The sequence below is a fragment of the Aspergillus nidulans genome, chromosome VIII (genome assembly GCF_000011425.1).
Source record: "Aspergillus nidulans FGSC A4 chromosome VIII".
NCBI classification, from domain to species: Eukaryota; Fungi; Ascomycota; class Eurotiomycetes; order Eurotiales; family Aspergillaceae; genus Aspergillus; species Aspergillus nidulans.
The window spans coordinates 4249213-4274530 of record NC_066264.1 but is presented as its reverse complement, the minus strand read 5'-3'; the positions used below and the strand labels follow the sequence as shown (position 1 = coordinate 4274530).

General features: G+C 50.2%; 12 protein-coding genes across 12 annotated transcripts, besides 1 other annotated feature; 7 read left to right on the top strand and 5 right to left on the bottom strand.

Annotated features, from left to right (window-relative positions):
- Window positions 1-25318: part of a sequence feature (contig 1.5 561..450355(-1)) that runs on past both edges of the window.
- Window positions 131-912, top strand: ANIA_00192 (DNA-directed RNA polymerase core subunit RPB8). Its single transcript, XM_050611030.1, has 2 exons — window positions 131-567; window positions 621-912. Exons 1-2 carry the CDS (start codon window positions 236-238, stop codon window positions 724-726), a joined length of 438 nt encoding a protein of 145 aa, XP_050469301.1. The 5' UTR covers window positions 131-235; the 3' UTR covers window positions 727-912.
- Window positions 915-1959, bottom strand: ANIA_00193 (thiamine pyrophosphokinase-related protein). Its single transcript, XM_652705.2, has 2 exons — window positions 1897-1959; window positions 915-1841 (listed from the first exon to the last, which is right to left on the bottom strand). The coding sequence occupies exons 1-2, from the start codon at window positions 1935-1937 to the stop codon at window positions 923-925; spliced, it is 960 nt and encodes a 319-aa protein (XP_657797.1). The 5' UTR covers window positions 1938-1959; the 3' UTR covers window positions 915-922.
- Window positions 2690-5490, top strand: ANIA_00194 (protein lacC; the record flags this gene model as incomplete). Its single annotated transcript, XM_652706.1, has 6 exons — window positions 2690-2899; window positions 3045-3479; window positions 3752-4067; window positions 4330-4599; window positions 4662-5002; window positions 5134-5490. 6 exons carry the CDS (start codon window positions 2690-2692, stop codon window positions 5488-5490), a joined length of 1929 nt encoding a protein of 642 aa, XP_657798.1.
- Window positions 6290-8026, top strand: ANIA_00195 (oxygenase MpaB family protein; the record flags this gene model as incomplete). Its single annotated transcript, XM_652707.2, has 4 exons — window positions 6290-6637; window positions 6708-6736; window positions 6813-7539; window positions 7597-8026. The coding sequence occupies 4 exons, from the start codon at window positions 6290-6292 to the stop codon at window positions 7960-7962; spliced, it is 1470 nt and encodes a 489-aa protein (XP_657799.1). The 3' UTR covers window positions 7963-8026.
- Window positions 8645-9682, bottom strand: ANIA_00196 (uncharacterized protein; the record flags this gene model as incomplete). The annotated part of the gene is made up of 3 exons (XM_652708.1): window positions 8645-8716; window positions 8776-9468; window positions 9656-9682. 3 exons carry the CDS (start codon window positions 9680-9682, stop codon window positions 8645-8647), a joined length of 792 nt encoding a protein of 263 aa, XP_657800.1.
- Window positions 11155-13761, top strand: ANIA_00197 (Zn(II)2Cys6 transcription factor; the record flags this gene model as incomplete). The annotated part of the gene is made up of 9 exons (XM_050611029.1): window positions 11155-11190; window positions 11240-11263; window positions 11318-11433; window positions 11485-11990; window positions 12052-12198; window positions 12260-12426; window positions 12689-12883; window positions 12985-13232; window positions 13284-13761. 9 exons carry the CDS (start codon window positions 11155-11157, stop codon window positions 13759-13761), a joined length of 1917 nt encoding a protein of 638 aa, XP_050469300.1.
- On the bottom strand, window positions 13876-14795 carry ANIA_00198 (DUF1115 domain protein; the record flags this gene model as incomplete). The annotated part of the gene is made up of 2 exons (XM_652710.1): window positions 13876-13884; window positions 13920-14795. 2 exons carry the CDS (start codon window positions 14793-14795, stop codon window positions 13876-13878), a joined length of 885 nt encoding a protein of 294 aa, XP_657802.1.
- ANIA_10027 (uncharacterized protein) lies at window positions 15827-17184 on the top strand (the record flags this gene model as incomplete). Its single annotated transcript, XM_652711.2, has 5 exons — window positions 15827-15897; window positions 15965-16189; window positions 16340-16398; window positions 16850-16891; window positions 17075-17184. 5 exons carry the CDS (start codon window positions 15827-15829, stop codon window positions 17182-17184), a joined length of 507 nt encoding a protein of 168 aa, XP_657803.2.
- Window positions 17627-18280, top strand: ANIA_10034 (OPI10 family protein; the record flags this gene model as incomplete). Its single annotated transcript, XM_050611027.1, has 1 exon — window positions 17627-18280. The coding sequence occupies one exon, from the start codon at window positions 17627-17629 to the stop codon at window positions 18278-18280; it is 654 nt and encodes a 217-aa protein (XP_050469299.1).
- ANIA_00200 (type 1 glutamine amidotransferase) lies at window positions 18438-19449 on the bottom strand. The gene is made up of 3 exons (XM_652712.2): window positions 19165-19449; window positions 18845-19071; window positions 18438-18784 (listed from the first exon to the last, which is right to left on the bottom strand). Exons 1-3 carry the CDS (start codon window positions 19406-19408, stop codon window positions 18497-18499), a joined length of 759 nt encoding a protein of 252 aa, XP_657804.1. The 5' UTR covers window positions 19409-19449; the 3' UTR covers window positions 18438-18496.
- ANIA_00201 (putative MFS multidrug transporter) lies at window positions 20208-22342 on the bottom strand (the record flags this gene model as incomplete). The annotated part of the gene is made up of 4 exons (XM_652713.1): window positions 20208-20326; window positions 20383-22152; window positions 22236-22287; window positions 22325-22342. The coding sequence occupies 4 exons, from the start codon at window positions 22340-22342 to the stop codon at window positions 20208-20210; spliced, it is 1959 nt and encodes a 652-aa protein (XP_657805.1).
- On the top strand, window positions 22876-24729 carry ANIA_00202 (protein arcA; the record flags this gene model as incomplete). Its single annotated transcript, XM_652714.1, has 2 exons — window positions 22876-23457; window positions 23509-24729. The coding sequence occupies 2 exons, from the start codon at window positions 22876-22878 to the stop codon at window positions 24727-24729; spliced, it is 1803 nt and encodes a 600-aa protein (XP_657806.1).

Here is a 25318-nt window from a genome sequence, read left to right as displayed (position 1 = left end):
TGGGTGTAATTGGGAGCTGTTGCTGAGCAGGTGACACTTTTGAAGATTTGCGGCGGGGCTGCTTGCGGCAATAAAAGCGGCGGCGGTACCTAGTTACGCTAAGTAAAATCCAAGCAGAAAAAAGCTCCTCCGTCGCGACCGCTACAGCTAACAATCGTGCACTACCGGCACATTCATCTTACCGTCATTTCAGCGCCTTACCAGAGACTGAGCGCCTTTATATTCACCCGCAGTCATGTCGGACCCTTTACTTTTTGAAGACACCTTCACGGTCACCGGTGTCAACCAAGAGAAATATGACCGCGTCTCCCGCCTGACCTGCACTTCGTCCGACTCTCAGACCACATTTACCCTCGATATCAACTCTGAGCTCTACCCTTGCACTACCGGAGAGTCGCTTTCCATGGCCCTCGCTTCGACTCTCTCTTTAGACGGCAAGGAGGACGGCGCAAAGACCGGCTGGAGGGAAGTAGGAATGGGCGAGCAGACACTCGCAAATGACTACGACTATGTCTGCCACGGAAAGGTCTACCGGTTTGAGGAGGCCTCGGATTCTCCTGGGAACATGTAAGCTTGTCGCGGTCCTGTAGCAGCCGTAGATGCTAACCTCAGGGCTACAGGGCGGCTTTCGTTTCATTCGGCGGACTGTTGCTTTACCTCGAAGGTCCCTACAAGAAGCTCGCGCCCCTACGGATAGACTACGTGTACCTCCTTCTTAAAAAATAAAGAAAGCCGATTCATCTGTGGGAATTATCCATCGGGTCTATCTATCTTCTTTGGCCTGGTTCAATATGAACAGCCAGAAAAGTCTGCGTTTCTACGGGTTGAAGTGATTTTGTTGCAGCGTTGGCGTTATTTGGCATTGGGTCTATTGAATAGAACATATCAAAATATACCTCGAATATTCACCGTTACCTGGCCTCTATTCGGCATATGACACTGTCGGGAACTCTAACCGACGGTGAATCCTTGTAATGATCTGCAGGAAATCCTTCTCGTTCTCAGGCGTCAAAATGCCATGGCGGAGGAAGAAATCAATCAACACAACAGCACAGTTGGGCTTGAATTCCCCATTAGCCAGTGCCTTCTTCGTCTCCTCAACCGTGAGCAAGCAGAACTCCTCCACTTCAGTATCGTTCGGCTTCGGAACAACATCCGCAGGCAGCTTAATATCGTAGACGTATTCCACCTCCGGCTGCACGAGATCTGTCTCACCACCGGCACGGCTATCCCGGGTATAAGTATATGACACACAGCCAGCCGCAGTGGCATTGGCTCTGACAACGTCCTCAGGAAGGGACGCCTCCTCCATAGCTTCACGAACAAGACACTCGAACGGCTTCTCCCCAGTACTCATCCCCCCGGCGACTGTATTGTCCAGCATACTAGGATACGTCTGCTTCGTCTTCGACCGCCGCGGTATCCACAGCTTCAAGCCGTTTTCATCCTCGACGTAAGCAGTAGCATGGATGCCGTACGCAACAATGCCAAACAGCGGACTCGCGGACCGTTCCATCTCAAGTAGGAACTCCCCATCTGGGCCGTAAACCGGATACAGTTCGTTGCGCCATCCGCGCAGTACTGCAAAAAGGTCCTGCTTAACTGCTCTTTCGAGGACCTGAGCTAGAGCTAGGTTTCGCTCTGCTGGTGCTGAACCTGCGGTTAACGTGACTGTGCGGTTTGTGGCATCGATGGACCAGGATTCGGTGGGCCAGTCGAATCGATCCACCACTTCGTTAAGCATGTATCCCAGGACAGACTCGCAGCCTTTGACTTTGAAGGAGTGATACTTCTTCATGTGAGCTGTGTAGGCTGCGGGGTCATCCTGGTAGTAAGGGAATCTATATCTCTGTTAGTAATGATTTACACATGGCGAATGAGAGAGAGGAGTTAAACCTATCGCATTCCTCCACCAGCCTAAGATTGGTTTTCGTCATTTTGAAGAGTTGAAAATACTTTTGCCGAGTACCTCTGGAGTAAATGCCGCGAGGCATCCGCTGATAGTGAGATATGTGCCTGGGTGATTTTCGTGCCCGTTAGAGCGGCACCCAACTAACCCGAGTTGGGAATTACATCTCCTGGGGACCCTGCCTATAACTAACGGAACAAGATCGTCATTCCAGTTCACTTAACCTCTTTAGGAGATCTCTATAGAGGGGACTGAAATCGTACTTTTGCGACGTAGGCTTTGATCAGGGGCGGTATTTTTTCTGCGCAATAGCCCATAACCGTCCATAGCTCGGTCAAATGTCTAACGGTAGCAAGTGAGCCGAGGTTTGCACTACTCTCGAATATCTTTTTATGGTTCGATATCAGGCTAATTCACTGAAAAGTGTTCGGTATATCTTCACCCGCTATTCTGATGTCGTTTAGGTGGGGGCAACCTGCTATGTGCTGATCATGTTGAATTCTCCCCGATCCATGCTATCAACATCTTGTCTTGGGCGGAGTACGGAGGAGGAGCGGAGAGGCTTTATGGCCCAGATATGCACATATTCTGAGACTGCATCTTTGACTGGTGGAATATATCCCGCTTTCTGGTCAATCATGATGGTTAAGTTCTTCCCCAAAGTCTGGTCGTACATCAAACATGGTATATCGAACGAAGTACTGACTATAAATAGTCGAATTTGAGACCTAATTGATGCCGTTGCATCAGAAGGTTGCCAGCACAGTCAGCTGTATCAAGATGCGAGTTTACGACTGGGCAAGATTTGCCATTGCTCTTGCTCCGTTCTCCCCGATCTATGCCGATGAGGTGGTAACATGGCCAATTCGAGACACTGGACTGGGAGACAAGACAGTTCAATGGGATCACTGCAGCCTCATATACAACGGCGAGAGGGTTGTTCTCCTTTGGAGGAGAATTCTATCCGTTTCGTCTACCGGTCCCCGAGATGTGAGTTGATGTCAGGAGAAGATCAAAGCGATAGGATTGAACACAATGTCTTTCTATAGCCATTGGGCTACCATGCACCGACAAATGATGGTCTTGGTTTTGAAACAGGTGCTCATGACATTGAAAGGAATATAAATCGCGAAAGAACTGGGCCTTTTCGTTCACGCCCGGCCAGGCCCTTACATCAACGCGGAGACAAGTGCTGTGGGCATGCCACTCTGGCACGCAACAGGAGAGTATGGTGACCTGCGCAATAATGATACTGTTTTACAGCGGCATGGAGTCCATATATGACCAAGGTGGAAGAGATCACGGCGCCCTACCAGGTTACCCACAACGGCACTGTCATTTTATACCAATCGAAAACGAGTTCAATCAACAATGGATCAATGTGGAGGAGAAGATTCCGAAACCAGTTCCAATTGCGTATATGAAGACTCTTTTCGCGAACCCCCAATCATACGGCATAGTTATTCCAATGACACACAACATGCCAGGCCGTCAATATAAATCGTGGCCTGTTGACTACGACACTGTTGGAGCTGGGGGGAATGTTTATATTTATGGTCTCGACAACTATGTGAGTACCAGAGCCCTTGGCCTTTAGTACTCCACTGACTATGAAAGCCACCCTGCTGGTCCTGCATACCAAGTGACTACAGCACTTCTAATCCGTCCTTCACTTTGATGGACTACACGGAACACTTTAGTGAGGTATCTCCAAAACAGCCTTCCATGATGCTCGATTTTCAGGGAGGCGCTTTGAACCCTTGGGATGGCCCGGCTGAAGGATGAGAAGCAAAGACAGATGAGTCTTTTGTCAACTTCTACTATCGTGACAACGCCGCTCAGCGGGTTACCATCCTTGGGCTCTCCATGATTCACGGAGGCACCAACTGGGGCTGGATAGGAGCACCGTTCGTACCTACAAGCTACAGATACAGCGCTGCCATCGCTGAGAATCGAACAATTGGTTCTAAGTACTACGAGATAGAGAGCCTTGCCCTTTTTACCAGAGTGGCGAAGGACTTGACCAAGACCAATATCGTGGGGAACAGTACATCGTACTCTGACAACGAAGCAATTACGACTATCGAACTCAGGAATCCTGATACGGACGCTGTTTCTATGCCATCAGACATACAGATCCCACCAGCAATTATGGGCAGTCTTTGCGGCTATCGGTTTAGACCTCAGCGGGAAGCTTTACAGTGCCAACAGTTTCTGAAAATAACAAGATGACGCTAAATGGTCATGTAGCAAAAGGTCGGGTGACCGATCTTAGTTTTGGCGGAAGAAATTTGGTATACTCCACCGCCGAAGTGTGCTGACTTACGGCGTTATTGACTCCTGACCAATGCTGGCGCTTTGGGTGTTCAATGGTGAAGGCAGCGAATTCTTTATTGAAGGTGCGAAATCTGGTAGTGCAGTTCGGAGTGATGCGTCAAAAGTTCGATTCGTCAAGTCAAGAAAGGGCCTGGTTGTCAATTTCAAGGAGCAAGGAGGTACGACAGTTGTCACTACTGACAACGATGTGCGTATGCTCCTGATGGACCGCGATAAAGCACATCTTTTTTGGGTGCCGGCGCTGACGGCGGACCCTCTTGCGCCTGTTGATCAAGTTGGCAAGCTCTCCATCAATCTCGCTTATAACTCATTTTCTGACCGCTGGATCAGCTTTCGGTCCAGGGCCTCACCTGGTGAGGGCAGCGCAGCTCGAAGGCAGAGTCATCTCAGCGGGGCGACACCAACGAGACTGCAGAAATTGAGGTCTTCACAGCTAAGAAAGTGCAGGCCATAGAATGGAATGGAAAGCGCTTAAGGACTAAGACGACCCGCTGGGGTAGTCTTACGGCACAAATTGATGGGCCTGGGAAATTCAAAACCCCCGAGCTCGGAGCCTGGCGAGTACAGGACAGCCTGCCCGAGCAACTTACTAACTATTCTGATTCCGGGCCTGCATGGGTGAATGCAGACATATGGAAACTCCAAGCACGACGAGCCACAAAACCGTATCTCTACAGCAACCAGTACGGCTTCCACAACGGGGTGCACCTGTGGCGTGCTCACTTTAATGGCACTGCCGATGAAATTTACCTTGAAGTCTAGGGCGGCACCGCTCATGGTTGGACAGTCTGGTTGAATGGAAGCTTCATCGGCTCGGTTTTGGGAAACATCGGCTCATCAGTTGGCATTAAGGAGATCACATTTCCCAATGGTACGGTCAGTAACAGAGAGAATGTCCTTCTCGTCATGCAAGGTATTACAGGCCACGATCAAAGTTCCGGATCCCTGAATATCGTGGCATCGTCAATTCCACCTTGCTGAACAGCCAGTCCGGATTCTCCTCTTGGAAGGTCGCCAGGACAGCGGGAGGTGCAACCGGTGCTACGCTCGATCCAGAACGAACTCGCTACAACGAGGGTGGATTGACAGCCGAACTTCTTGGATGGCACCTCCCAGGCTTCGACGATTCGAAATGGCCCCGAGCATCACCTAGTGACGGGTTTACAGGAGCAGGAGTCCGGTTCTACCGCACTAATCTTGCTTTCAACACACCAGCTGGCCATGATGTGGTCCGCTGGCCATGATGTGGCGTTGAGTGTGAAGCTCAACTTTGACAGCGACGAAACCTCAAACAGCTTTTGAGCTTACCTCTATATCAACGGGTACCAATATGGCAGATACTACCCTTACGTGAATGAAGCGATGCATACCTTCCCTGTACCTCCCGGTGTCTGGAACTATGACGGCGACAACACTTTTGGCTTTGCGATCTGGAACCAGGAAGAGAAAAAGGTCAAGTGTGACCTGCAAGTCAAGGTTGATACGTGCTCGCATCATCTTTAGACGTCAAGTTTGAGGGAATGTACCGGCGCCCTGGATGGATTGAGAAGCGACTCCTATGCTTAAGTTTGGGTACACAAGATGTCATATGGCGGATGGCGGCGCCGTCAAGGATAGGTCGCGCGTCGCGCACTATTCTCCATGTGACATCCTCGACCCGCGGCCTCATGAGTAGGAGAAAGAATGAAAGTTAATGCATTGGTGCCTGTAAGTTTGATAGGTGGTCGGCATTTGCTCGTCAAAGTCATCCGTAGTTGGGCCAAGAGCTCCAACTGACTCAGTAGGCATGACCCTGCTTCACATGCGATACCCACCATTGATCGGCAGCATACTGTGTGACTCTCCTGCAAGTCACGAACCCCAAAAACTATCTAATGGCCTGATGATCTCTATGCCCGGGGCCCGGACCCCGGACCGCGGGTGTTGCTATCTGCTTCGGGATCGCGAACCTCATATAGAAAGCATTTAGCTATATACTACCACACCGCAACCGCTCAACCCTATCTCTATCTACCCTTCACTACACTTCACCTAAATAACAAGATGTCCGTAACCACCAATAAGAAGGGCAATCGAGTCGTCTACCATTACTGGGACTACTCCTTCGAATGGACCCCGCAGCATCGTCCTGGCAGCGAACTAGAACCCTGGATCCGAACCTGCGACACCCTAGCCGATGAAGCCAACGAGGTACTTGACAGTTTACCGGCTTCTTCAGAAGATCCCACAAAACGGGATAGATACGCACTGCTGAGGGATAACCATGCTCAAAACCCTAAGCTGGAAGAACTCTGGAATCAAATCAATACCGTGCCGGAATGGGTGGATTGGGAGCAGATCCAGCGTGGCCAGGATATCTTCTGGCGGCACTTGGTGCCTGTCACAAATGCTGTATGATATCTTCATTTCTATCTGTGCCGTGTCATGCAGGACGACAGCTAACATATGTTGATCGACTCAGTTGACATTCGTTAGCCTTTTAGGCGGAATGTACGCATCGCCAATTTTGACTATCCCATCTCATCCTAAAACTGAACCCAGCCCTAATAAACCATGAACTGTACAGGGGTGCTATCCGCGTTGGTGAAGTTTTGACCCGAACAGGCGGCTTCAGCGCAAAAGTCGTCCGCTGGCGCCTCCTCGAAACAGTCCAGCACACAATCCAAGTGAACAAAAGCGCCGAGGCCCTGAAGCCAGGCGGAGAGGGCCACCTCGCCTCCGTGCGCGTCAGACTCTTACACTCCGCTGTGCGTCGGAAAATCATGAGTCTCGTGGAACAGGATCCCACATATTATGACGCCGGGCGCTACGGCCTTCCCATCAATGACCTGGATTCATTCGCGACGATAAACACATTCAGTAGCACGGTGATTTGGCTGGGTCTTCCGCGGCAGGGGATTCATTTGACTCCACAAGAAGAGGAGGATTACATTGCAGTTTGGCGGCTGGTGGCGTGGTATATGGGGGCGCCGACGGAGCCGTTCGAGAGTGCGGCAAAAGCGAAGGTTGTATCGGAGTCGCTGCTGGTTAACGAGTTTGATCCGACGGACACGGGCAGAATCCTGGCGAGGAATATTGCGATTGGACTGGAGAACACGGCCCCGATATACGCGTCTCTGGAGTACATGGATGCATTGACAAGATTGCTGAATGGGGATCAGCTGTCGGATGAGTTACAAATTCCGAAGACTAGTCTCTATTACCGAGTGCTTATTTGGGGGTATTGCTTCTGGGTGAAGGTGCAGAGCAAGACGATTCCGTTGATTCCAGCTGTTGATCGACATGTTATCGAGGTACGTGGCCTTCCTATATCACATCCATGGACAAGCAGGCCAATGAACACGATGTAGAACCGCAAGAAAATGTTCTGGAAACACCTCATGGACGAGAAAGACGGTCTTGGGAAAGAAACAGTGTTCGACTTCAAATACATTCCAACGCTAAAGAGAAGAACAAGGCTGGGGGAGCGGAAGAGGTATTTCTTCAAGAAGCCAGGTGTAGAGATCCTCTCGTATCTAGGGCTTCTCTCTGCATTTGCAACCACAGTCGGGTTTAGTACAGGGCTCTATTTGGTCATTACCGGGGCTTTCCCAGAGACTCGTGTAGTAATACCCCGTCTCCTGCGGGCTCTCAGGGATCGGTTGGCGATGCTACCTGTTGGAGCACTTACAGTGCCGGAGCTTGTTAAGGGGTTGCGAGGAATATTTTCATTGTGAAAGGGATTTTTTTGGACGTATAAGACCGGTCTATAGATAATAAAAAGACTACATGGTAGTGGTCGAAACCTACGTTTGCAACCAACCACATCTACACGCAAAAGTAGCTAAACCGTATAGTCGGCCAAATCAAGACCAACCGAGGACCATGTCTCAAAGCCACGAGCCAGAGCTAGCTCTTGACAGTCATGCCACGCATACGCCCACTCAGAATCTCGAGGATAGCGCTCATCACGCTTCGCCCAGTCTGGAGCACGAAAGCGTTCTACATTGCGGACGTTACAGAGTCGAATACCAATGTAGGGAGCCTCTGGTGGGTGATACCGGAAGTTATGCTCATGCATGTGCCTCATCAAAGTACCTAGCACGATGGACCTGCATTCTAAAGTGCATCCCGGTTCAATTGATGCATCATCCGAGAGGAGATGGTCCCTTCGGTCATACAATTCGTCAATAACTCGACCGATTGCGTCGATTCTCTTATCATTCAGATCATCTGGGATACCGTAAGTCTGTGTCCCAGCCGAGCGCACCATAGAGCTCACCGATAATCGTCGCTGGTATAGGCAGGCCAAGCGACGAGATAAAATAATCACTTTGCTCTATTGCAGCACGCGAATAGGCGCTGAAGGTGAGGGCATGCCGAAAAAAATAAGCAATCCAGAGCCCTAGCATTATATCTCTAAAACGAAAAGGCGACGCCGGAGGCTTTTTTGGAAGGCATCGGACCCATAAGCTGCCAAAGAACCGCACACTCTGGCAATCATAGTAGTCTGCTATGACTGCAATCTTAGCAAGCTGCTCGATTGTTACCTTCCGAGGCAGTTTCAGCAGCTGGGAATGCAAGATGTTAAGGACCACTAGAAACGCATCGACATCCCAGTTGTCAACGACCAGAACGATGGAGCCCTTTTCTTTGAATTCCCGGCCTTCTTTCCAACTGCCGTGGAGCATTCTGTCAAAGACTGGCGAGCCGAGCGCGAGGTGCCTGGCAGAGACCTGGATCTGGACGTGCGAATCGGCCTCTTTGTCGTGGTCTGGCGATCCTGGCTGGTTAGGGATTAGGATGCAAGTCCTGGAATCGTCTTCCTCCGCGCCATGGTTGAGCGCTGGCTCAGTAAAATCTTCGGCGCTCATTTCATCTACATACTCAGCATCGCTTGTAGATTCTGACCCGTCAGCACCGTCGACGCTTGTTTCGATTTCGAGTTCCTCGCCGTCGTGCACGAATGCTGATCCATTAGGGTATGCTATGTTTGTATCATCATCGTTTTCGTCGTCGTCGTCATTATCAAGCCCATCCTCAGCTTCCAATGTTGATGCCAGCCCAGTAGCGTCTCTGATATTCATCCCTCTCGTTCCCATCATCGCCAAAGGTTGTTGGGCATCAGGAGGTGTTGGAGGAGGAAGGAACTGGTTCCATATAGCGAACGGGGCGTTCGGTCTCTGGACGACGAGAATGACTTCGCCGCGCGGGTCGAGGACATAATCCGGTTCCATGGGAGTCTGTTAGAGAAGCAAAGTCAACGGATGTATGGGAATAATAAGCCAGCAGAAGGGAGGATTATAACGCTGGAAGCGGACTGGACAAAAGATTCTAGATATCAGCTTGGCTCCTTTCCTCGATAACGCGCCTTCTATCTTCAGACTTTCGCCCACGCCAACAACTAGCTAGATGCAGAGCCCATTTTACTGGCCCACATGGATCATCTGCATCCATCGTGGCTTCCAACCCGGGCTCAAGAGCAGTGCCCTACCGCTGGCGCCGGTGGTATAACGGGCATTCCATGCGGCGCAATGAAGAGGACCAACAGTCCACTTATAACGGTAAGTTGGCCTTAGGAGCCTTCAATCCCTGTTGTTCTTTCAATTTCGTTGTTTTCGTTGTTATTTCGGTTTCGTCAGCTTCTAGAACGTAGACCTAGAATCTTGTCAGGGATCATGGGACTAGCGGTAGTCCATCTGTGATTTCGATCTCAAGCACGCTTGTGCCTCTGGTTTATACAATCTCTTCTTGTATATGCCCCGGAAGCAGTCATTGCATCAAAGCCTGCATTGGGGACCTCTGTGGAACCTGCCTCGAGGTATCCTAACAGCCGCCGATTCCTCTCGTCTAAAGAGGTAGCCCTAATCGTTTGGCAAATCAACCAGTTCTGGTTTGATACGCGCCGGAGCTTTAAGTGTCCTTGTAGCCTCTTAGAACAGGCTTTCTCAAAATATGTCGCGAATAGATCCCGGGAGATCTAACGAGTTGAACATAACTTCTGCTCTCCCCGCGACTCCCACGGTACTTCGATCATTTGAATAACTGGTGATTCCTGGCATCGCCCAGGCGTAGCTCCTGACTTTTAATTTGAAGAAGCGCGAACCAAGTACGGAAGCTTCTGCAGGAGACAGAAGGGATATCAGCATCGCTATCCAATAAGCTTTTCACAGCGCCTATTCGGTCGCCGTTGATAAATTACTTCTATATTGTGAATGACAGCCTACTATCTAAGCGCAGTATATAAGACATATAAGCAGTGCCCGCCACATACGACCAAACCTTGTAGGGAGCTTTCTGAGCTCGGGAGACTTCTCGTCTCGAGCCACTCAATATAGCGTTGCGCCAGAGACAACATGCTATTTCATGCCATTTACTCGAAAATATCTCAGTCTTGTGAATCTTAGTTACTAAGGTGAATACTCAGTTTCTCCCAAAATTGTTTGGATTATTTTATATTTTCGATCTTGAAAATTTCGCATATGATTTCAGGTTACAAGACAAGCCATTTTTCTATTCAATTTTATATTTTTTTCTTGATTATCTTAATTTTTTTTTTTTATTTTAGCCAACTACTAATTGGTGCTGCAGAAACTTGCTGCGCTTTTTTTATAATTTATGTGGATATATACGAGAGGGACAGCGAGAGCTTGAATCTCAGTCAAAAGAGGAGCGTTCTCCCAAACATAACAGCCGCCCGTATTCCTTTCATCGTCATACGCCTGTGTACTACACAGTGAATCCCCATATCCAATCGGCATGGCAGCTTGACGCCAAGGTGACTGTGTCCTGACACTTAGGGCTCGGATTGCGGAAGCTGCGGGATGCGGGATGCGCGGACTCCGAGTCATCGTCGTGCCATGGTGACATAGTCCTCTTCCTCTTCGTCCCCCAATCCATACTATGCTCTGGCAGGAAGTAACGACAAGATGGCAGACATGACCACCTTGATCCAGAAGCGTGCAGTAAGTGTTAGCTGTGATTAAAAGGTCATTCGCTGACCAGCCTCGGTAGTGTGAGCCATGCCGCAACCGCAAAGTCAGCCTCTAAGCGCACCGTTTGTCTTGGTGCAAATAGACTGATATGAGGCAGATACGCTGTGATAAATCTTCGCCTTGCTCAAACTGTCGCCTGTCGGGTGCTAGCTGTATAACCCTCAAGCCTGCCGCACGGCCAAAGCAAGCCCGTGTTCTGATATCTTCGCAATAGTACGCGTCTTCTTCCTCGAGAATAGTATATTTACTGATGGTTGTGGATAGCGAACGCAAGATCGACTCGATTGAAAGTCGGCTCGATCGGTTAAGTAATCTTGTCGAATCTCTAGCTCTCCAGCTGCACAGCGCTCCGCCGTGCCAATCCGCTATACAACATTCCTCCACCCATCGATTTGCTACAGGCGATGCTTCGAGTAATAACAGTACTCCCGATGTATGCTCGCGCCAGGTACACGGCTTTCCCACTCTAGACGACCCGGCAGAGAAGGGCCGGTTGTTGAAAGGGCAGTCGTCGTCTTCTTTGTCCGCGCAGTCGTCGTTTGCAGTCCGTTTCCTACACGACGCTGTCGATTCCAAGCAAGAGAGAGACATCACCGGAGAGGTAACATGCCTCCTGAAGACGATCTCGCAGTTTGTAGAGTCGTTTAGCTACCAGTCGCTTGCGGCGACATCCTTGTTCCCTCACGCACGGTTAGAGCCAGCCGCAGGCCTGCCAAAGTACGAAATGCCTCCAATCGAAGTGACTGTGAGCATCCTACGGGAGGCACAAGGTGCTTGCTTCATTGCTACAAGGTGTTTAAGTGGGAAATTGATGCTAACCACGCAATATAGAGACAGACAGCGTAGATATCCAACTACTGGCCGAGTCTTTCAAGATGTTTTTAAGCTCAGAGAGCCTCTCAGATCTCTGCCTGAAGGTATATTTCTCGCCTGAGTACTCGGATGCAGAGTTTATTATCGTCAATGCAGCCTTATACTGTGAGTGACGCTATCATCGCGTCTTGCCTGACAGCCGACAAGGCTAATACCATGTCAAAAGTTTTCGCAACTTGGGCTGGCGTAATCCAACAACAAGCGAACAGCTCCCTAAACGATAATCCCGAGAACTTACTGTCCACCTGTCGTGTCAACCTAGAAACCGCCCTGTCCAGGCTGCCTCTTTATATTCAGCCAAGCCACGAGATGGTATTCGCTCTTGTTCTTGCAGTAAGTCTTGCCCTCTCCGGCCTCCGCGTACAGATCATTTCCGGCTGACAGCTACCGCACGAAGGCCACATATGCGATTGGTAATGCAAAGGGCTCTCTGGCGTCCATTCTAGTGAATGCTGCCTCTCAAAGCGCGCGACTTCTAGGATACCATACTCGATCCGTCGGGACCGATTCATCAACGAACCAGCCCAACAGCAAGGGACTATTGTTCTGGCTGGTGTACTTTCTTGAGAAGACTCTATCTTTACGCAATGGCCAGTCTTCCACCATCCTGGACAGCGATATCACCGTCCCAGCGCCATCGTCTCGAACAAGCTCGTCGCCGGACTCTCAGCTTATGGAGTACTTTGGGTACTTGGTGGAACTTGCTCGCTTGGCAGGGAGAATTTACGAGGAACTATATTGCGCTGGCTCTCTTTCTCTGCCAGTGGATGTACGGAGACATCGTGCGACGGTACTAGCGCAGCAGCTGCAGGGACTCTCGACGGATTGCAGGATGGCCACTGTACAACCTCCCTATCCTTGTGTAGCTACGGGCTCTAATAATTTCTACAGGAATCCTGGCTTCGATCCGCAACCCAGGAGCACGCCCAAAGGATAAAATCCAGCACCATATCCGAAGATGTCCTCCGTCAGTCTATGTTGACTCTGATATACCGCGCTATGCCGGTCCAAACGGGGTCTTCTTCAACATTCAACGAAGAAAGTCTTGAATCAGCACGGGCTGCACTGGAAGGCCACCAGTCCTTTATTCGTGAGTTTGGCACGACCGATACAGATCTCTTATCTGGGCATATAACGTGGTACGTCTGGAACACCACTCTTTGGTAGCTTACAACTCATTGTTCGTCTAGGTCTATTCTCTTCGTCCCCTTTGTGCCTTTTATTGTGCTATTCTGCCATGTAATTGAAACGGGCAGCCTTCAAGACCTGAGCCAGATGCAAGCTTTCGTCACCTCAATGGAGTCTGTCTGCCCGCATTCGCCTGCGATTGCCAAACACTACCACTTGTTCCATGTGTTTTGTACCGTCGCTCAGCGCTATTGTGACATCATGTCAACAGCAAGCTCGAGTGAGGAGCAGCGGAGGCTCAGGATGGAGGTGGATGCGCAGCTCTGCGCCTTCGGTGTACAGTCTCAGCTACCCGCTGGAATCTCAGGTCGCATACCCAACAAGCGCATGTCATCATTAGAAGCTGATACTAGCAGCCCTGGTGCAAACTTCGGTGATGGAACCATTGATGCGGTGGATGGGTTCAATCTGGGAGACTGGTTCTCTTTCAGCCAGAATATCGTGGGGTTGTTGGACCGGGATGACCTGCCTTTTTACTGACTGCTATGATGGATATCATGGGTGAACTTGTTGTAACTATATAAGACAGGCTTTGTTCTATACGAATAGTTTTTGGCTCGCTTCAGATATTCTTTACAAAGATCTCCCAAGACCTCATCCGTGCTGCATAAACCATAAGCTCCAACCTAAAAAATTACCTTTTCAAAAGCCTCTCCCAGCCCTCTCCTCCCAAGCCAAGCCTCCAATGCCTGCATATCCCCGCGGTTCGCCCTCTGCCCACCCCGTTCCCCCAGGCTGTCCGTGATCTCCTCCATGCCCGCAAATACTCTCTCAACGCTCACCGTCTCTCGAAACCGCTCGCTAACCTTCTTCTGATGCGCAGGAATGTCCCCCCACGAGTGCGTCTTGATAAAGCTCATATACGAATCAATATCCTTCGACGCACCCTCCAGACATAAAACGCCCGGTTTCCCGGCAAGAACGAAGCCCGTTAGCCCGTAGTCCGGCGCATAATTGACCATATCGGCGCGTTTCGCGCGCGTTGAGAGAGAGGGGAAGTAGAACCAGACGCGAACGAGTGGCTCCCTGATACTCTGAGTGGGAATTGAGGGGTTTTCACAAATTGAGGTTGCGTTCAGATCCCCCAGGAACGCAGTAGCTTCTTGAATAAACTCCAACGCCGCAAAGACGTCACCAGCGGGCATTCCAGAGGCCAGTTTTGCCACCTCTGCTTTCGACATCCAGTCTGGTTGCCGAAGGGAATATGTTATTGTGGGTGCTTCATCTGCCGTCCGGCTGTCCTGGGAATGCAGAGGGATGGAGACGTTAACCTGAATAGTCTTCCCATTTGTGTTTGAGAGCGGGGCGTGCACTGCGAGGAGAATGCTTGATGGGATAGCGGATGGACTTGCAGCTGCGGATGTATCTTCGCTTTCGCACCATTCTCGCACTTTGTCGATGCATTCCTTTGTTGACGCGTCGAGTTCGAGTTCGCCCGGAGAGGGGAACATGGCAGCTAGTAGATATATTGTTGAGAGTTGGGTTGCCATGATGTCTGGTGGCAAGGGAGCCATATTGTTGTTTCTTGTAATCAATGTGTACGGGGTAACGGATATGGGTACATAACCGGGATGGGTATAGAAAGTGCTGGAGGGTGAAGAAATTAAGCCGGCGAGGACCCTCTGCCAAGCCCGGTGCTGCTTTTGAGCCGCTGTGGAGTCAGTGGGCCGGTGCGTGCTTCTACGGATTACAGAGTACTGCTTCGTCTACCGAGGCCAAGGTAGGTTTTAGAACAAACGAGAGGACGAAAGACCTACTTGATAGCCTGCTGATTGCATCGGAGCCAAGCTGCAACGGAGGTATTTTGGGGCTCATTTGTTGACCAATAATCCGACGTCTTTTAGTCATGATCCCCGGCTGTTAGGGCTATTTGCCCGACTATTATCGTAACATTGATCGAGGCCATAGGCTGCTGCAGGGCACGTTTCATAGTGATCGGTATGAGACCATTTTTAACTCTTGCGGCAGGGTGGGTCGTCGTATTAAAGGTGTGGAACCCCTTAACCCCCCAGCAGCAGTGGGATGTCCCAGAGAAAGAAGTCCAACAGCGCGTAATCTCGCTAGCTAAAGTTGTACAGCCTCGACTCTCCCGACAGAAAAGACAGACACTTTGTACAAGTTAGCTTTGCCATCGGACACCGGACAGATTCTGAACTCAAAGCTTACCGAAAAACTCCGCTCATTCTCAGATAACAAACCTTTCTGTGGCCTCTGTCACCTTCCTGTTGTTGCTATCCGTGGGTTTAGTATCACCTTTCTCGTCTATGTCCGTCCATGTCCGTCCATGTTCGACGATTCTCATGGTTGTTAACATAGCTGTAAGCTTACCGAACATTCTTGACTATCGACCCGTCGCGTCCAGAGGAGATCTGCTCCGCGAGCAGAACAGTACAAACGTTGTTAATCGATTTCCTTCCTTGTATTCATATAATGCTCTTAAAACAGTCTGCCAGCAGCTGCTGACCCCGCATAACAGTCATAGTCGAGGGGTTGTGCCATTGTCAATGGGACGAAGGTGCCTACCTCCAGAGAATTAGGTATAACAATGACCACAAAATCAGAGATGTATTCAACCTGCAATATTCCAGAAAAGCCATCTGATGTAGAGATTACTCTGTAAGAGCTCGTCGAGGATCGCACCGGCAGGCAAAATTTGCGGAAAGTACACTATAAGCCTATTCAGTGAGGTAAGAGGTAGCTTGCGGCCCCTTGAACTTCAAAGGCTCTATGTTCTCGACGGCCGCAGGGCAGGTTGTTTCCTAGCACTCGATAGTTCAATTCTCGAACACGTCGCCTCACCTGAAGCCAGCCAGGTCAACCGGATACTTCCCAGCCCGATCGCAGCAGGGGTGCGGAGCTCGGAGCTGGAAGACGGCCTAGAGACGAACCTCGGATTAGCCATTGTATCGTAAGCTCTTTCAAATTTGGACGGCTTGCCGTGAAGACGGAATTTGCTGAGAAATGCCGGGGGACATTGTTGTCCTCCAGGATCCGTTTCGCCATACCCGATCATTAACTTCTTTCCAAGTCTGGTCAATCAACGTACGAAATTGAACAGAGGCCAGGAGAGTCTGAAAGAGAGGCTGATTGGATTCAAAATGTGCAGGAGGGGTCTGCGTAGGTGGAGTAAGAAGATACAGTTGTTGTGAGGCAGATGGTGGTGGGATTGCAGTACCCCAGTCCGCAGCACAGGATGTGTTGTTAATCAACTTCCCCGCCCACAAAAGCGAAATTACATGTCTGATCGTTTGAACTACAGCCCATGGCCTTCTGGGAACAAGGTCGGTTACTAGCTGGTCTCCGTAAATACAGACAATTCCAAGTCATCGGTAACCTCGGCCAAGTTCATCTATGAAATGTCTTGATGGATGTTCAAACCGCACTTCAAATGTGCGAGGACATATAGCCCATGAATCGCGAGCGCAGCGGTGCAGTAATGGTACAAGTAGCTAGCCTCGCCCTTGTATAAGGCGTCTCGCGCCATTTTGTGGTGCTCAGAATACAGCGTCTTCGGTTGGACCGATGAACAAAACTGCATCGCAGTTGTCAGCATCTGATTTGAAAGCAGATTTCTGGTTATATCATGTTGAGAACCATGACCTGACTCATAGTAAGTTGATCGCTGACGAAACCTGCAAATGACCAGCTCTGAACTAAGGTTTGATTTGATTTGATTTGATTTGATTATTTAACGTCACTCGGCGGATCACGGGGCCCACGTGATCTGCGGCCTCCCAGGGGGCATCTGGACGTGCCGCCTAAACAGAACTCCCTACAAACTAGCTAGATACAGGTTTGAAGCAGCAACTATGGACAGTATATGTCGGAAGTGAGTGGGAGAAGCATCCGGCACTACCCTGGCCGGGTCTTCTAGGGGCAGAAGCCCGTTTTGGCTACCTATAGATAAGGGAGGGGGCTTGTACCCTTGATCCAGGTAGATGTGTAGACTGTTGCACTATCAGGCGCTCTGGCGGGCCCAGTTCGGGCATATATCCTTGAAGAAGGATGATTCTTGTACGATGCGGCTAATGTTATGCTCTGAACTAAGGAGTTCTATAAACACTGATCTTGCGGTTCTCTGACACGTGACATAAATGAGCCAAGACGCAAGCCCTTATCGATAAGGGCAATGCATGGTTTCGTCACTGGTGCTTCGAGTTTCTTTGCTGCTTCTCTGAGCTTCCATCCAGCACCTAGAATCTCCACGAACTCTGCACAACACGATGCTTTTGAAGCGCAACTCCTATACATGACATTGGCTTACAATTGGACTGTTGACGTCTTACACTAAACGCCGTTTGCCTACCTACCTACCTACCATATACCTCCATCATCCGCAGTCACCATGTTCTCCGTCATAATTCCCGGCCGGCCCTGCCTAACAGACATCGTCGCCGTTGACCCTCAGCCAAATGGGCAAGCCACAAAATTTGCTTTTAACTTCCCGCTATCACCATCCTTTTCCGAATTAGTCGTCTTCTTCCTTCCGGGCACCGTCCTCCCGCAAGACACAGCTGCTGCTATCTACATTCAATATCCTGGCTCGGAATTCCGTTTCATTGGCGCCCTTGCAAATGAGAAGCCGTCGTCTGTTATTAAAGTCAGCCCGTCGGTCCGCACAGGTGCGCAGGGGGGAGACCAGATGGTAGACGCCGGGAATGGTGGCATGGTGACGCTAGGGATATCAATTGAGCCGGTGCAGGTAGTTGCGCCGCAGCTTGCGCAGCTTGAGGCTGCGAATGGAGGCAATGGAGGGGCATCAACAGATTTGATCAAGCAGACGCCGCAGCAGAAAGGGATTACTACGAAGGTGCTGGCACAGAGAATCGTGGGGAACGCGTTCAATTTCCTGGCGAGCTTCGCGTCGAGTGATCCGTCGAATCGGGGGCAGGAAGTCGTGCCGCTTAAGGCTTTTCATGACTGGTGGACGAAATTTGAGAGGAGGATCAATGTCGATCCGACGTTTTTGGAGAGGGAGGACCCCAGCGCGAGTGGTTAATCTAACCTCGCTCTCTTTGCCGATGGGATCAATTGGTTATAATGGGGAGGTCACTTTCACATGCCAGCTTTGCTGGTTCTATGCGCATTTCTTTTGTATCTAGATACCACATTCTTACGGGGTGAAAGCCACCAGCGAAGGCTCGGTACAGAATATATTTCGAGTCATAATCTATTTCTATTCATAACGCTAAATGATCTATGGCCCCCCATTCATCTACTCTAACAAGAACTTCAGAAAAGCCACCCCAATAGCAATTCCATCATGCGGCTTTCCGGCTCTCTCCAATGCATCCTCAGCCTGCCCCTTATCAAAAACACCCGCCGCAGCCCGCAAGTTCACCACCTCAGAAACAATATCCTCTTTGAACTCCGGATGCCCCTGCACTGTAATAAACTTCCCTGCCTTGTACATTCCCTGGACTTCGCACCTCGGCGAGCTGCCCAGCGGGGTCACACCATCGGGGTACGCAAAGACGATGTCACGGTGCATTTGTTGGATTTTCTGGATACCGTTAGCATGTCGTATTCAGAATCTCTATGGTTATACAGCGTTGGCACCCACCAGTGTCTCAACACCAAACAACTCTTTCCCCTTTTCCGTCAAATCAACATCGCAAACAGCAATCTCCCATCCCGCGCTATTTCTCCCAACTTCGACACCGAGGGCTCTTCCAATGATCTGATGTCCAAAACATATACCCAATAGCTTGACACGTGGGTGCTCGATCGCCTTTTTAGTGAACTCAACAAGTTTTAGTATCCAGGGGTGGTCTTCGAAGGAGTTGTGTTCTGTATGGACCCAAACATAACAAAGTTAGCATTTTGCGCTTGCAATACGGATCCAAAACCACGTGTGCAAGAGATAGGAGGAGGTAGGCATACTAGAACCCGTCAACAGAACCGCATCAACATTCGCCAAATCCGGATAGTTTTGTGCCGTGACGACATCAAAGCGCGAGATCTCGAGGATAGAAGACGGGTCGACTTCTTCTTGTTTATAAAGTTCTCTAACGCTGCTGTAGAGGAGGGTCTTGAAGACCCCGACGTAGCCGCCGTATTTGGCGTTGCTGGATTCGGGCGGGGTGTCACATTCGAGGACAGCGATGCGGAGGGGCGTGCGGGGCATTGTGGCGGCAAGTGAGAGCTGGTAGGGTGGGCTAGGCGAAATATGGTGTATATGAGGTTTGTTTAGCGGTGACGAAATCTATTCTCTTGGTAGTTTCAAAGGGAGTAACAATTGGGTGTCAATAGCGGGTCAATAGCGGTGACAAAGACAACCGTGGTCATGGATTGAGGGGGCGATCACTTGATAAGTAAAGTGGGGGTCCGCGTCTGCAGTGCGGGCGGCTCGGAGAGTGTCCGGCCTCGCGTGGCTTGGGTTAGTGTGGGGACAATGGCATTACGCCCCCTGGTCTGCATATAGTTCTGCCACTGTACTCTTTAGCCACCCTAGGCATTTTGAACGTATAAATTGGCTAAAAGGATTGTGTGGGTATGGCTTATTTATGCAGAGCAGAGACTGTACGTCTATATATCAGCCTTGCGTAAATTATTCCATGATCAAACTTTTAAAGTCCTACAGAGCAAACAATCAAATCATAATATAATTAGTGCAGAGCCAGATTTTCTGGTTGGAAGCACAATGGTCTGCCAAAATAGTCCATGAATATGGGAAGTTTGACCTGAATATGACTCCTGACTCGTGAAGGATTGTGTTCATATTTAGAGCTTACAAATAGTTACAGCATATTCAAGAGCCTGGATTGGCATTGAATGGAGTGGTTCATTTTCTCTGGCTATATAATAGATGCCAACACTCAGTCGCAGTACTGGGATTATATATATTATCGGATGTTGCGCTATAACCTGGCAATTTGGCATATTGTTGAACCGTAAAGATGGAGAACTTACAAGTCCGCAGATTCTCAAGCCTTGCGCCCTAAGCGAGGAAGTCGAACTGGAACGTGCAGTGCAAGCATAAGTCCCGCGAATACAGCCGCCGAGGCAAAAGTCAGACGGAGAGCTCCGGCATAAGAACTGATCACTGCGCAGGTTAGGGTTAGCCTTCGCCAGCATGATGGCCGAAAAGATGGTACGTACCTTGGCTTTTGTGAAGTGGATCAAGGTCAGCGATAGCGTGGACGGATTTTCGAACAAGCTGAATGACCGCGTCCTTGTCCGGTTGCGTGACCTTCTCTTCTAGCTGGTAAACCAGTGCATTCTGAAAAACCCAGCTGCTCGTCGCGACTCCCATAACAGATCCTAGATTCCGGAAGAGCCCTAATGTTGTGGTAGCCACGGCCTGCTCATCCGTTTCACTAGTGGCGAGGACAGATACCATCAGCGTAGGGAAAGCAAATCCTTGACCGAGACTTGCGAGAGAAACACAGGTCATGGCCACGATGTCAGGGGTGTTGGCGCCCATCATCGCTGCGGCCAAGCCTCCTAGGAGCAGAAATATGTCACCAATCATAATAGTTGGTTTCAGGCGTTTGGACCATGTAATCAAGAAGCCTGTAGCGACGCTAGAACAAGTTACGGCCAGTGTAGACGCAACTAGTCTGAGACCGGAGTCGGTTGGGCTTGCAAGTTTGACGGCTTGGAAGTATAATGGGGCGTTGAAAATCATGGTGTTAACGGCGATAGAGCCAAAGAAGTTTCCAAAAATAAGAACGGCGCGGGGGTTTTTGGTTAAGAAAGTAATAGGCATTACTGCTCGCTCGACGCGTTTTTCATATGGAACGAAAATTATTGCCAGGATGACCGAGATAACCAAGGATGAAATCACGAGAGGATGAGTCCAGCTATAGACATTACCACCCAGATTGAGACCCATGATCAATGCGGTGACGGTAAGCACCAAGAGCGCGGAGCCCACAAGGTCCACGCTCCTGAGAAGCTGCAAGAAGGTCATTCTTTCCTCTGTCTGGTTCTTCAATCCCAGACCAGAAGGCGTTGTCCATGCGGCAGCAAGGAAATAAACGAAGATGAAGGGCAGCTGTACGAAGAACGCACCTCTCCAGCCCACTTGATCGCACAGGTATCCGCCAAACGCAAGACCAAGACAACCACCTAATCCGAGGCAGAGATTGATATAAGATTGGTAGATGCCACGGTACTCGATGCGGACTAGATCACTGGACAGAATCATACCCATTGAAAAGACACCCCCGGCCCCGAGTCCGCAAAAGGCACGGGCTACGATAAAACTCCCTATGCTCTGCGCCATTGCACACCACGCTGTGGTAAGGAAAAAGACGGCAATAGCGAATAAATACACAGGTTTTCGCCCGAACGTGTCTGAGACGCGCCCGAAAAGTGGAAGAAAGGCCGTCGATGTCAATAAGAATGCAGTTGAAAGCCAGGAAGCCGAGTTCGACGCATGGAAGTGTGAGGTGATGACAGGGTGACTGGACGCCATCAAGGTGGAATCGAAAAAACCGATCACATATCCCAGCTGTACACCACCGAATATAAGCCAGAACCGCGTAGGAGAGACGTTGATGAACCGGGCGGCATATCCAGTAGCCTCGCTTTGAGCGCCTGCTGCTTCCGAATCTTGTATGGTCTTGCTGGCCGTTGCGGAGAGAACCCGTTCAAGGCCAGTGTCTATCTCAGGCGCTTGAGGGATCGAGCTGACTTTAGACAGGCCAACGAGTGCAGGATCCTCATCATCGGAATACTCTGTAGACGAGGAGGAAGAAGCCTCGGCTGTGGGGTAATCGCTAGCCTTACCGGAGTATTGGAGGCGGGAGCTGTTATCACTCAGCAAGGGCGTAGACTCGGTAGCACTGCCGTGAACGGGCTGACCAGCTGGAGAGGAAGTGACGGTCATACTAGGGAAAGAAATGTGGTTGATGAGCCTCAAGACTGGCTTGACAGAATATCGTTGTGAGATATGACAGATGTGAGGAAGTGGGGGGAGCTTGTCTGATAACTTATACGAAGCTTACGGGTCGCTCGAGCGTTACCGGTGGCCAACAGAAAATTTTCAATGGCGAAATGCTGCAGACAGCGCTAATGCACGCAATAGATGACTTACTCCAACTGAAGAGTCCATGGGTAATGTCTATCATTGATTCCCTAGCAATGAGGATTGGTAGATCAAATCAGTCTTGCAAAAATCCTCTTAGTGTCTGCTATACTATAAAGCTCCCCTAGGCACATGTATGACGAGGTTGCCCCGTGCATATTTGTGTATTGACCGGTCCGGTCTCGGCGGGGCGGGCGGGCGCACCCCGAGCTTGTCCATTTTGGGCTTAGCCTCTTTGGCTACAGTGGTGTTGGTCCTGGACCGAAATTCTGCGACTTTTCAGTCTCACCCTTGATTCTGAGATGAAGACTGACCCCGCGCCTTTGATCGGTCTGCTCTGACGACTAGAGGTCAGCATCTATGCAACTTGAGATGGAAAGCGCCCGGATTGCCGCAAGACAGAGAACAGGCCCAATGCCGCTTACCTGCGCCGTCTGCCCAGATACCTATCAGCTTGATTTGAACGTCCGATGACCGGTTGCATAAACACCATTTACGCTTGCTACTATGCAGGATTTACCGGATTGTCCTATGCCTAGAATAACCAAGCGTCGTTCGGAATGGATCCCGCTGATACCATCGACGCTTTCGCGTCCGACGCGGATGGTGCAGCTCTGAATATTCCTCCGTTACCTGTGGCTCAGTTGTCCGCGAGTGATGCCGATCGTGAAAGCGACGTCTCGATCAAGAAACGGAAAAGAGTTCGCACCGGGTGCTTTACGTGTCGGGATCGTCATTTAAAATGCGACGAAGCTCTGGGTCAATGCCAGAACTGCAGAAAATCGGGCAGGCTATGCCGACGGGGCGTTCGTCTCAATTTTGTGGACACGCAAGTGGTTGCGCCCCCAACCTGCGTCACGCCGCCCGCGGGAACTGGTGTAACCTTTCGTGACGACTCGAGAATCATAGCCTCCGAGTACGTCGGTGGATTCGAGAGGTATCCTCCGCCTGAACAGGATGCTCCAGTGGAAGATGTCCGTCAGACTTCGATTCCAGTCCAACCTGGAATCAATCCGTTTCTCAATACACAATACCAGATCAGTCGCCATGGCTGCTTGGATGACCCCACCGAATTGTCTCTTTTGCAGGTATTCGTGAATCAAATCGGTCCCTGGATGGATATTGTGGATGAAGCGAAGCACGTAAGTTATTAGCATCCTAGAAATTTGCAGTCGTTTATCTAACTTTCCAAGTTCACGCGGATTCTGCCATTGTATGCTGTCGAACAGCCGCTTCTACGCGCTGTTATGGCAGCTTGTGTTGAGTTGTATGTCTCAATACATCTGTTTAAAGAGGCAAGTGAGCGAATGCGCCACTACGATGCCGCAGCCCTGATGCTCTCTGAATGTATAGCAAGCCCACATCGTGACCCGTCCTTGTGTGCAACCGCCGCGCTCATCATTGAAATTGCTGAAATGCTGATTCTCGGGCCGATCGAGAGCGGAATGCGCATCCGTGCCGGCAACTCGGCCAGATCTTTGATTCGAGATTGTCAGTGGACAACCCGTACACAGGGCCTTGGCGGAACGTGTTCTTGGCTCAGCATTCTCATGGAGTTGTTCGATTGTATAGCCTTCCGGCAGACAGTCGTCTGGGACCCTGACACCTGGGGCATCGATATGGGCTTTGTTGTCGAACCATCCATTGCTGGAAATGAGGAGTTTTGGATGCAGCGCATCATCTACATTTGTGCTAAGGTCTCAGATCTCCGCTCTTCGAACTTAAAAGGGATCGGTAACTCTACCCGCTACGCCGAGGCGCAGCGGCTCGAACAATGGAGTCTCTACAATGAATGGTGTGCCAGGTGGTTAGATTCCATCCCAAGGTCGATGTTACCACTTGGAAATGTCCAGCCTTGGCAGAGAAACCCCCAGTCAGTCTTTCCTCAGGTATGGCTGCTTGGACGTTCGGCTATAGTAGCCCAAATGCTCTACCATATTACTCGAATCATGCTCCTCGAGACCGATCCGCTCCAACAGGACCATCTTCCCGAACTACAGGAAGAGCAGCAGCGCCATGCGTACAGCGTCTGCGGTATCGTTTCGAATGACAAGAACAATGGGATCCCTGTTTTCTCTGCACATCTTCTTGCTGTTGCTGCGGGGTATTTGGTTGACAGGAAAGCGCAGGAAGAGGTCGTCGCGATCCTAGATCAGCTGAGACGCACGAGTGGGTTGAGCACTGAGCACATCAGAGACAAACTCCGGGAAACATGGGGCTGGCATTCACACGCCCATCAGTCATTTCCAGACACCGTCGATACATCAACTGTGTCTATCGGGATCCACACGTCCGATCATGGCCATGAATTTTCCCAAGTCGGCATTACGGACCCTTTTACGTACTCCTTGGTGGAAACTCATCAGTATCTAGATCACCATCTAATTTACGACCAGTCCCACCAAAGCCTGTAGTAGCCCATCCACTGCTTGATCATGTGATTCGAGGGGCTAGCAAGAGGATACCCAGATAATGGGGCTTTATGTCATATTACGGTGCGTCTTATATCTGTATTAGCGGTAGATGTTACAAACTTAGAATCCAATCGTTGGTACATTCTGAATACATGATCTGAATGCGCTCGGATCGTATTAGTACTCTGTAGACGCTTGGCGGTGTACTTGTATAAACATCGAAGGTATCTGGTACGAGTGTAATTCACAGTTCTACTATCTGAATTACTATAGATGGCTAACTGAACCCATAGTGACTGCAGATATAGTAATGAACGTCGCTTGATGCTGGGATATTGACTCACTGTACGGTCGTGGGTGTGGGAGCGCGATACGGGGAATAACATTGGTTGAAATGGTCTGCGAGCTCTGCTCTGGAATTGGAGATATTAAATCAGCTCAGGATTCGTAGAAGAAGATACACATCAGCAGCCACCTTGTGTTCGTACTTCAGAACTTCCTACCACACACCCTCCATATACGAATGCCAAGACCTGTCTCTCATCCTCCCCACAGACACCGGGTTTCTACGTACTTCATCCTCGCCGTC

What these genes read in the sequence shown, in the direction of transcription:
- ANIA_00192 (XM_050611030.1), top strand. Translation starts at nt 236, where the DNA reads ATGTCGGACCCTTTACTTTTTGAAGACACCTTCACGGTCACCGGTGTC. An exon ending in TCGGATTCTCCTGGGAACAT is followed by an intron (nt 568 to 620) that starts GTAAGCTTGTCG and finishes TCAGGGCTACAG; the next exon opens with GGCGGCTTTCGTTTCATTCG.
- ANIA_00193 (XM_652705.2), bottom strand. Translation starts at nt 1,937, where the DNA reads ATGACGAAAACCAATCTTAGGCTGGTGGAGGAATGCGATAG. An exon ending in CTGGTGGAGGAATGCGATAG is followed by an intron (nt 1,842 to 1,896) that starts GTTTAACTCCTC and finishes ACAGAGATATAG; the next exon opens with ATTCCCTTACTACCAGGATG.
- ANIA_00200 (XM_652712.2), bottom strand. Translation starts at nt 19,408, where the DNA reads ATGCCCCGCACGCCCCTCCGCATCGCTGTCCTCGAATGTGACACCCCG. An exon ending in GGTTCTGTTGACGGGTTCTA is followed by an intron (nt 19,072 to 19,164) that starts GTATGCCTACCT and finishes GGGTCCATACAG; the next exon opens with AACACAACTCCTTCGAAGAC. An exon ending in TGTTTGGTGTTGAGACACTG is followed by an intron (nt 18,785 to 18,844) that starts GTGGGTGCCAAC and finishes AACGGTATCCAG; the next exon opens with AAAATCCAACAAATGCACCG.